Source organism: Nycticebus coucang, chromosome 6 (assembly GCF_027406575.1).
Source record: "Nycticebus coucang isolate mNycCou1 chromosome 6, mNycCou1.pri, whole genome shotgun sequence".
Taxonomy (NCBI): domain Eukaryota; kingdom Metazoa; phylum Chordata; class Mammalia; order Primates; family Lorisidae; genus Nycticebus; species Nycticebus coucang.
In genome coordinates this window covers 105,367,656-105,379,335 of record NC_069785.1, presented here as the reverse complement: position 1 = coordinate 105,379,335, position 11,680 = coordinate 105,367,656, and the positions used below count along the sequence as shown (strand labels likewise).

General features: G+C 50.1%; 1 protein-coding gene across 1 annotated transcript; it reads left to right on the top strand.

Annotated features, from left to right (window-relative positions):
• Window positions 1-1,107: 1,107 nt before the first annotated feature.
• On the top strand, window positions 1,108-10,964 carry TMED3 (transmembrane p24 trafficking protein 3). The gene is made up of 3 exons (XM_053594795.1): window positions 1,108-1,388; window positions 3,624-3,872; window positions 10,094-10,964. Exons 1-3 carry the CDS (start codon window positions 1,221-1,223, stop codon window positions 10,328-10,330), a joined length of 654 nt encoding a protein of 217 aa, XP_053450770.1. The 5' UTR covers window positions 1,108-1,220; the 3' UTR covers window positions 10,331-10,964.
• The last annotated feature ends 716 nt before the right edge of the window (window positions 10,965-11,680 follow it).

Sequence of the window (11,680 nt, the reverse complement as noted above, 5' to 3'; positions counted from 1 at the left end):
CTGGCCAAGGTAATCTTGGTCTTACCCTGTCACTTGTTCCTTCACTTGGTGCATCTAGATCAAATAATTATTACTTCCATGCCGTCCATCAGTTTCTAAAAATAACGTTATAGGACAGAGCTAGGGAAGGTGTCAAGGGACACATAAACACCTCTTCCAAGTCTGGCACAGGGCCAGGAAATAGTTTTAACAACTGTTTGACAGGTGATGTCATTTCACAGCATATACAGCGCTTCCACACTCATTAGCATGTCAATCCATGGTCAAATATGCCCAGTGGAGATCTGTAAGGGCAGTAAAAGTCTTTGCTGAAATTAAGACACACCGTGTCTCGTGAAAACATTCTTTATTGTTGAGCTATATCACAATCTGTGTCTTTTCTCCTTATTGGATCACAGTGAATACAAAAACGTATAAAACCCCATAGTTATGATTATACAAAAAAAAACTTAAGTCAATGGTCAAGGATAAGGCATTAAATCAAACTTTCAGTGCTTTGAAGAAGTCAAAGTGAAAGAATGACAGTTTTGTGCGAGAAGAATTTTTTAACGAATCTTGACGGCCAAAACGTATCTGAAATCGCTGAGTGAGAGACTTCACTGGTGTTTTCAAGAGAGCGTCTGCGTGTGAGCACACTCCTGTGTTCCCAGAGCTGGTGTACACTTTGGGAAGGGGAAGAAAGTGAAGAAGGGAGTGGCAATTGGGTTCCTTTACCCTCTTTCATCCCGCCCTCACCTGCCCCTTTCTACACAAGGAGACTGAGTCTCCAGAGGAGCTGAGACTTGTACGCAGAGCCTGTACCAAGTAAAATACCACGTGCTTGGCGCTGCAGCAGCCTGAGAGGCTGGGCTGTGCCGGCCCGGGCCGAGCCGGGGGTGCTCAGCCCTGTGGGTGCGGGAAGGTGCTTTGGAACGGCCCTTCCTGGGACCAGCACGTCGGCTAGGCAGCCCCTCCACCCAGATTCAGCTTCCCAGCCGGGCGGGCCGGGGCTGGACGGGGACGGGGCGTGTTCCCTCGCCCAGCCCAGACAACGCGCACGCGCAGCGGACGGAAGGGGCCCAGGCCCACCCCGGGGCGCGCGGCTGCGCACTGAGCGTTCCGCGCTCCCGGAAGCGGAGCGGCCAGCTGGCGCCACGTCTGTCCCGGCACATCCTCCCGGTTACCGGCTTCTGCCGCCCCAGACACCAAAGCCGCGGCCCACCGACGGGATTGGGGACATCATGGGCAGCGCGGTCCCTCGCTCCGCTTCCTCGCTGCTCCTGCTGCTGCTCCTGCTCCAGGTCGAGCAGCTCCGGGGCGCCGAGCTCACCTTCGAGCTGCCGGACAACGCCAAGCAGTGCTTCCACGAGGAGGTGGACCAAGGCGTCAAGTTCTCCTTGGATTACCAGGTGAGGCGCGGCGCCCGGCTGCTCTCCCTTCTCCCTCCCGCTCCCGGGTCTCACGGGGTGCTTGTCCGCCCCTGACCAGAATGGCTGGAATTAGTCCAAGAAGCTGCGGAGGAGGGCAGTCCCCAGAAACCAGTTTCCTTCCCCTTGAGGAGGAACGTTTGTCAGTGGGAGCACCGCTGAGACGCGCCGGCTGAGAGGGGGAGTTAGTGAGCGCAGCAGGTGAGTGCCGGGATGGGGATGGCCCAGGCGGTCCCGCATCCCTGGATGTTGGCCAGCATGACCTGCCCTAGGCTCTTGGGAATCTAACGACAGCCAATTCTGATTGGCTGGGCACAGGCTCGCAGTCTGTCCCGTCTGTTTTGACCACCCTGATACTGCAAGTACTGAAAAATGGAAATAGAGGAAAAGGTTCATAGTTTTGTTCCTACCAACCTACATTTATTAACGTTGAAGTCGGGGGTGAGTGTACCCATGAATGCTTTGGAAAGGAGGGCTCAGCACAGCCTTTGCATCCTGGCACTGTTTACAAGGAATGATGGTGTGGCTGCAAGACTGGGCCCTTGCCATATGGCTCAGAAAAGCCCAGCTCCTGTACTCCTGTCACCTTTGAGAGATATCTTGGCTTACAGTCGTGGGGAGTAGGTATAAGGATTAATGAGCAGATTCAGATAGGACCGAGTGAACGTCATACTCAGATAACCTTCTGGAATGCTGGCAGGCATTCCAGAAATGAGGAGGAATGGGCAGCATGAATGGGAGCAAGCTAGTGGCCGGTTCCTCTGGGGTAGAGGCACTGGAGAAGGCTTGTGCTTGGAGACAGCTTCAGGTGTGCTAGTCCCAGTCACTGATCTGTCTATTTTCATATCCGTGTGGATAACATGCAAATTGTGGCCTAAGTGCCATTACAAAAAAAAAAAAAGAGAGAGAGAGATAATTTTGTGGCTGGAGGGCACTGAGATGTCATTTAGCTATTTCCAGGGCAGAAATCCCCTGTCAAGGGATGTCCAGCATGGATTTAAACACCCTCTGCAATAAGACACTCGCTACTTTATGTAAAGCTTGCTGAACAGGACTAGTAACTTTTGTCTAGACAAGGGATATTTTAAGTTCAGAAGCAGATGTTGACTGTGTCCTTTGATGGACCGTGGTTATAGCCACTGCCTGCCTGTGTGATTTTGCTCTGTATAGGTCTTAACTTTTCTTATATTTACAAAGAAAGTTTGAACTAAATGATTCCTGAGAACTTGCTCTCCTCTGACACTCACTGATTCTTTGAATGCTTCAATCTGTACTTATCTTCTCCTTGTATTCCATCAGTAATAATATTATTAACAGTTACTAGAACCACTCAGCAAGTTGGGAATGGTGCTTGCTCGCAGCTCCAGTCTCCTGCTGGAAGAGAAAAGGAGTAAGTGTAGTGTGCATTCCACCTGCTTGTGCTCCCAGCTGGCCCCAAACCAGATTCCACTTCTCCACCATCACCCCCAGAGGGCCAGTTTGTGGTCTGAGGATTTCCTGTAATCCTTACCTCAATCCTATGAGGTAAATAGTACTATTAATGTTTTATAGATGAAGACATTTTATTGATGCAGACACATTTTCAGAGAGTAAAGTAACTTGTCCAGAGTCAGGCAGCTATTGGGTGACAGTGCCCTAAAGAAGTGACTTGCTACATGTCTTCTGTTACCTCTTGAACAAACAGAAAGAAGCCTTCAGATAGTTTCCTGGGCATCCCTCCTTTCATCTTGCTCCTGTTTCTGAAAACTTTGTCAACCCCGTACTAGGAAGAGCAGTTACCCTGGGGTATGCTCACCTGCATTAGCGTTTGGGCACTGGAGCCAGCAGCCCTGCGGTCAGATCCCAGTTCTGCCACTTTCCTTGGAGCTTCAGTTTTCTGTCCTGTAAAATGGGGAAAATCAGTCTCATTGTTCTCTTGCAGGACAAAATTTCGGAGTCAGGCAGATTTAAATTCAAATTTTAGCCTTTTCACTTTCAAGCAGTGTGATCATGGACAGTTTACCCAGTTCACCTTGCTCAGCCTCTGAACTGGGAAGTGGCAGAGCACCTGCCTGAGAAGGCTGTGAAGATGCTGTGACAGAAGTGTTTGTAGAGTCTGATCATGACATGCTCAAACTGGTAAGGTATGTTCACACAGGCAGGCAGTGGCTATAACCAAGGTCCATTGGTAAATGGTGACTGTCCCTCTAATAACAGCAGACGTTTTGTGGTTGTTAGGTCATCACTGGAGGCCACTATGATGTTGACTGCTATGTGGAGGACCCACTGGGGAACATCATCTACAGGGAAACCAAGAAGCAGTACGACAGCTTCACGCACCGGGCTGAGGTCAAGGGCGTTTATCAGTTTTGCTTCAGTAATGAGTTTTCTACTTTCTCTCACAAGACCGTCTACTTTGACTTTCAAGTGGGCGATGAACCCCCCATTCTCCCAGAAATGGGGAACAGGGTCACGGCTCTCACCCAGGTGAGTGGACATTAACAGTGACAGGCCCACTGAAGCCTAGTGGGTTCCTCCTCATTGGCCTCTGTCTGGCTGGTGAGCAGAGGCATCATCCATCCAGCATGTGTTGGCTTTACCTCTTTCTTCAACTCCAGTCCTGAAGGGATGCTGTGTTCTCCTTCCAATTTTCCTTTCTGTTCTTCAGCCAGATCCCTACAGTACTTTCTCTCATATCTTGCTCTGCTCCTTCATTCCCACTGAGTCCAATCTTTCCTGAAGTATGGATGATGTGTGCCTCCCTGTTTAAATGATGTGCCTGTATCAGGAAGACCAGAGTTGTACTTTGTGTGGTGTACTAGGGAAGGAACACAAGCTGCTGTAACAAATACCCTCCAGACGTCAGTGGCTTACCACAACAGTTTATTCTTATAACCTAGAGAAGGCTGGTGGGGAGCTTTCTTCTTTGGTGGGACTTGGGAATCTAGGCTCTCTCTTTCTTGTCATTTTTCTACCTTCCCTGAGGGCTTGAGAATCTCCAAAAGAAGGAAGGGATGAGAAAGGCCCACCTGCTTCTTAAAAGCCTGGGCTCAGTAGCCACACATGTCACTTCTGCTCATGTCGCATTGGTGAGACTAGTCATGTCGCAAATCTGGGTGTAAAGAGGACTGGCAAATACAGTTCTGGTTGGGCAGTCATCTCTTAGCAATGATGCTATGTGATGAGAAGAGAAACTGAGAGATTTTTGGATGACAGTTAGTCCTCCAGAGGAAGGGGCATATAGCCACCTTGGAGGGCAACCCAGAAGGTGATCTGGCCCATGCCTCTCAAGGTCACTTGCTGCCCATCCCAGCCTCCTGCATTTGCCTTCCCCTTGGCGTGCAGGCTGTGCGCTCCCTCGGCCAGGACGCTGAGTGATTTACCTTTGTGTCTTCACTGATCCATGCATGAGGCATGGCACAGAAATGAAGTCACCTCATCTTTGTCAAATGACTAAATGTCAGGGCCCAGAGATACCTGTAAGACAGGAACAGCCGTCTGTGACTGTACTTGTTCCAGACCCAAGGCCAGAGCATTGTTAATTTTCAGGAGGCCTGGGTTGCCCTCTGAGGTGGCCATGAGCTCCATTCCTCTGGGGCCTTGGGCACGTATGTGAGCTGCTGTGGCTTCACTTGCCCAGTCCTTCACTTCCCCAGCACATTCCTGGGCAGTTAGAACTTGGAGCTGCATTGTCCGGTCCAGTAGCCTCTGTCTAAATTTGGCTATTTAAATTAATTAAAATTAAATTAAAAATTCACTTCCTGTGCATGATAGCAACATTTCAAATACTCGGTAGTCACAGGTGTCTAGTGGCCATGTGTGGGATGTTCTGGTGGGCCTCACTGGGTCCGAGCTTGGCAACTGACTGCTGTTAGAAGCACCAGCTGAAGGTGTGTGTTGTGTATAAGATCTTTTGCTACTGTTATTCTTTTTTTTGTTGTTGTTGAGACAGGGTTCCATCCTATGCCCCTGAGCAGAGTGCAGTGGGCGTGGTAGCTCACCACAACCTCAGACTCGGGCTGCGGGTACCCCGCTGCCTCAGCCTCCGGAAGCCGCTGGGATTACAGGTGCTCCCCGCGGCGCCCGGCTGGGTTTTTCCATTTTTTTCATGAGTCGGGGTCTCACTGTCGCTCAGGCAAGTCTGTTATTCTTGAGAGTTCTGTTGGCACTGATGCAACAGCCTCCATTTGGAAGATTTTGTAACTATCTAAAAGCTGAGCTGAAGGACTTCCTCCTTTAACCAGCAGAAAATAAGTTGGTAGAGAAAAGCCTTAATGAATTAGGTCAATAGAGAAATACTTTCTGGAAGCCTGAGCATTGGAAAGAGTGATTTATGTCCTCTCCCCTTACATCTCAGAACTTAGTCTTTGCCCCTGCTCAGCCTCAGAAGAGGTATTTCTTCCATTTCTGTAGTTCTGACCCCTTTGCCTTGAACTGGCTGTACCTGCCTTCATGAGCTTTTGCCCACCTCTGGCTGGCATTCACTCTGTCTGTGCCCTGTGCTGGCAGAGGAAGGACGAGGGTAGATGGTGCTGTCCCTGGTGTTGGGATCTCTTCCAGGAATGCAGCCCCAGGAGCTAGTCAGCCTCAGGGCTCTGTGGCCATAGCTGTGATTGAAGGGTCAGGGGTCTCATGTAGGCACTGATGGGTTCTTGCGGGAGGGTCAGGAAGGCTTTAGCTTAAAAGTGAAAATGTGGGAGGTTGCCTGGGAGTGAGTTTGGCATCCCAGATGAAGAAATGAGCAGGTGAAATTTATGGGATGTGACCTTTAACTCTTCTTCCAGCCCTATTTTATTTCATATGGCACAGATCTCCTTTGAGCTAGCAGTGGCTATTGCCCCCCTACCCCAGTCTTCTTGCAGCACAGTGGGGGAAGAGGCTACGTGTTCTGCTACCAAAATAAATACTAGAGCCATAGTGACCAGGGCCCAGGTCAGGGATTTAGGCCAGAAAGATTTCCCTCAGCTGCAAGGTTAGGAGAACCAGGTTCCTAAGAGGAGACATGGGCCAGAATGATGCTACTTTAGGGAAGCCAGGTGTGAGGTGTGCCGGGCTTCCTGAGCATCTGGGCAGATCCCTGTGGAGGCTAAAGGTTTCTCACAGAGCTCAAAGGCCAGGCAGGTCGAGGAAGGATTAATAGTTTTCCTAACTGTGCTATGAGGCCACTCATGCTGCCTTTGGGTTCTTGAAGAATTTAAAGAATTAGGCACTTTGGTCTGTGGGGGCCTGGAAAGAGTGCTGGAGGGATTTGTCAGCGGTTGCAGATGAAGACCTCAGTGTCAGGTGTCACTAGGTGTAGCACTGGGATGGGATGTCAGCATGGGGCTGGAGGTGAGGGATGGAGCGCGTGAATGGGAGGCATCAGGGTGGAGTGGCTGCCATAACCCTTGCAAGGCTCTAGGATCCTGGACACTAACAGACTGGTGGTCTTCAGCAGGGCAGAAGGTCACATGCCAGGAGAGCTGGGAACTTGTGGCCCTGGAAAACAGGACTCTAAAGCAGAGGCGTTCTGTTGGCTTTCTGCTGGGGGAGATAGGCGGAGAGTGGGGGTGGCCCAACTGGCATTCTGTGATAACAGGCTAGAGAGTTTCCTTTTAGACTAGCACTAACAGACCATCTCAGTGGGTGGGGAAATAGCATTTTATGGTAAGGGTATCTTGTGACTATAAGAAGGTTACTGCAGATTGTAGGTGCCAGGAGAGCTGTAAAGTTCCACCTCCTGGCCCATCACCCTGGGCACTGGTCCCTTCCGGATCATTGAACTGCTCTGAGGTTGCTCCTTGAAAGGCCTGGGGCCTCTTTATGGAATTCCAGGGTCAGTTTCTGGCTGGTGGCATTTGATCCAGACCTTTAAAGTGAGGCCTCGTGTGAGCATCGGACTTGGTCTCTGTCGTGGTGGGTGTTGCACCTGGGAAGCTGTGGCCTCTCTCTTTCTTTCTTCCTCAACCTTCTGCCTTCCCTCTGCCCCTGACTCTGAGAAGAAGTCTTGGGAGAAGCTGGGGATGATGACCAGCATTGCCATGTTCTCAACCCAGGGACCAAGGAGCCCCCAGTCAACTGAGTACAGTGTACATTTTGAGTTTCTGAAGGAGCTGTGGCAGAAATAAACTTGGGGAATGGAATTCTAGCCTGGAACAGCAAATGAGCCCATTCGTAGCACTTAAAAACAAAGGCTCTGGATTTTTGTATATAAACGGGTATATACATATGTGTATGTGTGTGTACATACATGTACACATATATGCATGTCTTGTCATCCCTCCCATTCATTTCAATAATGATCTACTTTGTTACCAATCTTCTGATTTCACTGCTGTAAATCTCCCCCAAATCCACTCTTCCCTGATTTGGTGACCTTCTTAACTGAGATCCTCATCTTCTCTTGCCATCAGAATTATAGTGACCTATGCCACCAGTCCAATTCTCTTACACCCCTTTCTGTACAGTGGCTCCCCAGGTGGGTTCTGTTAAAGAGGGATTCTGAGCTTGCTGGTCCTTGGTGCATAGAGCCATGTGATAATGTCTTGACCCTCGAGGCCCTTTACCACAAGCTTCCACCTACCCATGTCTTCCGCATGCATTTCCCACCCCGCATTGGTCCCTGATCCCAGGCTGGACCTTGCACAAGCTCTTTGCTGCTTCTACTACCTGGAATGCCTCCTGGTCCTTAGCCTGCTGTCACCCTGTGACCAGCCTGCTCAAGTGAGCCATGGTAGCATTCCACCACATACACACCACCATTGCCTCAGTGCAGGGTCTGCACCTGAGTGGTCTCTTCTGGTAGTTGGCATATGAAGCCAATTGGCATCTGTAAGTTTCCTTGGACCCAACTTCTTGACGTCAGGAACTTGTCTTGGGATCATTTATCCCTTTTTCAATATCAAGCATCTGCATATACAGCCTACTTAACAGATGTCCGGAGAGCAAGGAAGCAGCCTTGTGTTGACGACATTCCAGCCACAAGAATCTGTAGTTCGAGATACATGTTATAGGACAGCAGGATAAAGGCACCCGTGGGAAACAAAGTGGAGCACAAACAGGCTTATTCTCCCCTGGATTCTTCTCCTTGAGCTGGCACCTTGCCCACCTCCACCAGTTCTTTGTGATATGCAGTGAACATCTCACCTCTTTGCCCATGTGACCTCACCACTTCTACCCATGGATCAGGGTGAGGGGTCAGTCACCAAGTGCAGAGGAAACCCAAGCCTTGGGAGAAGGACCAGTTGCCAGGCTGGTGGAAGATGCTGCCTTGTAAAAGCAATGGCCAAAGGAAAGCTTTTATTTTTTTCTTACATAGTCTAGTTTAGTGTCTAGTGTGGCTCGGAATAGAGAACACTGGGTGAGGCAAGTAAGAGTGGCACCATTGCTGACACATTCTCCCTCTGGGAATGGCTCAGTATGAGAGAGAAATGAGGGTTCTTGGAGAGGCAGGTCGCGTTGTGATTCAGTCTTTTCTAGCTTCCATGCTGTGCTTTATGAGTAGTTTGGATTCCAGGAATTGAAGCAAGTGTCTGGCTCATGCTTTATGCACTGCTCTAGCCTGAGAACTCACTGTTGGGATAGAGTTTTCAAGGTCTTGGATGTGCTTTTGTTTTAGAGATTGCCTCTGAGTAAAAAGCACTTCTGGCAGTGACTTAATGCAGGACCCATCCATCCTCTCACAGCTGTGTGTGCTGTGAGTCTGGGCAGGCACAGCAGGGTTCTTTGCTGAGGTCTCAAGCAAAGCTCTCATCCAGAGGCTCTGGGGAAGAGTCTGCCTTGTCACTCGTTCTGGTTGTTGGTGGAATTCAATTCCCGCGGTTGTGGGACTAAGGTTCCTGTTTTGTTGCTATGGACTATGCCCTGGTCCTGGCAGGTGGTTGCCTTCTCCTCCAAAGCCAGTGGTGGCACACTGACGTGTCCTCATGCTGCAGATCTGTCTAAATCCTCCTTCTTTGGCCAGCTGGAGATAGCCCCTGCTTTCAAGGGCTTGAGTGATTAGTTCAGGCCACTGGATAATCTTCCTATCTTAAGGTGTACTGTGCTGTAGAACACAGCAGAGTGACAGGAGTGACAGCTCATCACAGTCACAGGTTTCTGAGATTTGGGCAGGGACTTTTGGTGGTGGGGGGATGAGTTTTCAGAATGCTGCCTGCCACACTGAATGTTTTAGCAGGTAAAGAAAGTTGTGAAGTCGCGTGTATCTGAGACACATATCTTCCCGTTTGTGTCTCTACACAAAGCAGTAGACAGCGGGTATATAACAGACTGAACAGCAGAGTCCGAACCAGAAGGAGTCTGGTTTGCACTGGGCTGTGCATTAGCACTGTGCCCTTGGTCAATTCCTGGAGCATCTTTGAGCTTCAGTTTCTTCACCAGTGCATGGGGTAAGCAGTCCGTAGCCCTCCTCAGCCGTGAGGGTGATAACTGTGCCTGTGGGCAGCATTGGGAAGATGAGATAAGACAGCCTGCAGCAGTATGTGGAAGCAGAGGCTCAGGATTCAACACAGTTGAGTCCAGTCCCACTGGGCTACACACTAAGCTGTGTGACTCCAAATCTCAGGTAGGCTTATGATGAGGATTCAGTAAAGCACCATGAAACCCTTAGCACAGACACAGTGCCCAGCAGGTGTTACGGAGGATGCTCAGGTCAGTGCTTGTGCTGTCTGCTGCTTCTACTCCTTGTGTTCTGGTGTTAGCAGTGTGCCTGCTTTTCTCTTTCTGCCCAGATGGAGTCTGCCTGTGTGACCATTCATGAAGCTCTGAAGACAGTGATCGACTCCCAGACCCACTATCGGCTCCGGGAGGCCCAGGACCGGGCCCGAGCTGAAGATCTCAATAGCCGGGTCTCTTACTGGTCTATTGGCGAGACGATTGCCCTGTTTGTGGTCAGCTTCAGCCAGGTGCTACTGCTGAAAAGCTTCTTCACAGAAAAGCGACCCATTAGCAGGGCAGTCCACTCCTAGCCCAGGCATCCTGCTCCAGGGCTCTGCATGCCCCAGGGTATGCAGCTCCCCTGGATCCCAGGGTGCTGGGCTAGGAGGTGCGGCCCAGGGTGGAGGCAGAGCTACAGCAGGAGGGCACAGGGTGATGTGCGGCGCTGGCAGCACCTTGCCTCCCCTGCTGATGCCTGACCTTTGCACCCCAGCACTGAAGTTCATAGAGCTCAGCAATTTGAAGACATCTGATTGCATCATGTGTGCAACACCAAAAGTTTGTGTACAGCTGGCAGAGGGTGGCCACTATGGGAAGGTGGCCAGACAGAGATCTGGTGGCCTGGCTGGTGGAGAAAGCCCAAGTGCCCAGGCCTCTGGGGCTGCTCAGGATCTTGCCCTCTGTCCCATGATGCCTGACTCATTTGCCTGTGTATCCTCACCCATGCGGGGTGTAAAGGGGCTCTCAATTCTAGCATTTTCTCCATGGGGATCTGTGTACCTGAGGAAACCAGTCTCTGAAGCACTGTACAGCTCTCCCCCCTCCATGTGAGCAACAGTGTCAGCCATGCAAGTTGGACCAGGCTGGTCACGGGCGCCCTTGGGTAGCTGTCTGTTTCCCAGGAGGTGGAACTGTGGCTAATAAAAACTAAGTTTGTGCACCCTGGGGATGTGTGCCTTTATTTCCTTGTGCTAATAGGGCTCTCAGCTTATAGAGAGCATGGCTCTGTGCGTAAATAATTAGGGTGTGATAGAGCAAGCTGAAGAGGTGCATGGGGCAGAGAGATGCTGAGAGAACAGGATAGGGCTCTCCTTCCAGGTGAGAGCTGTGACGTAAGAAGACTCCTTGCTGTTCCCATCACACACCAGGTTATGTGAAGGATCTGTGCAAATGCTGGTCTCTTTGTGAGGATACCCTCTCTCTCACCCCTGCATGACCTGCTCCGTCATTTCTGACCAAATGTCATACATGTCAGCTAAGTTTCCCTAACCACTCTATTCAGGATGACATCGCCTCACCTGCCCCCTCGCCCATTAGAAAGCAGTCAGTGCACACTGGAGTGTCTGTGTGGCAAGTCTCAGGGATAGGCAGATAGGATATTTGTCCTAAAGGAAACCTTCTGTGACATCTGAAACCCTGAGCTGTCTGGCAGGTATTAATAATGCATTGCAGGAAAGGGAACAAAACAGTTCCTTTATAAAGATACCCCAAAAGCCTTACTGAGCTTGGTTAAAGGATAAATACTGCTTACCTTTTATATGTTTTTGATAGTATTTTCCTCTTATTTTAAAATTAAGTACTACTATATGTAAAATATTACGGAACATGTGTAGTGTAGAGTGAAAAACTGCAAAAGTCCTCATGTCTCTACCACCTAGAGC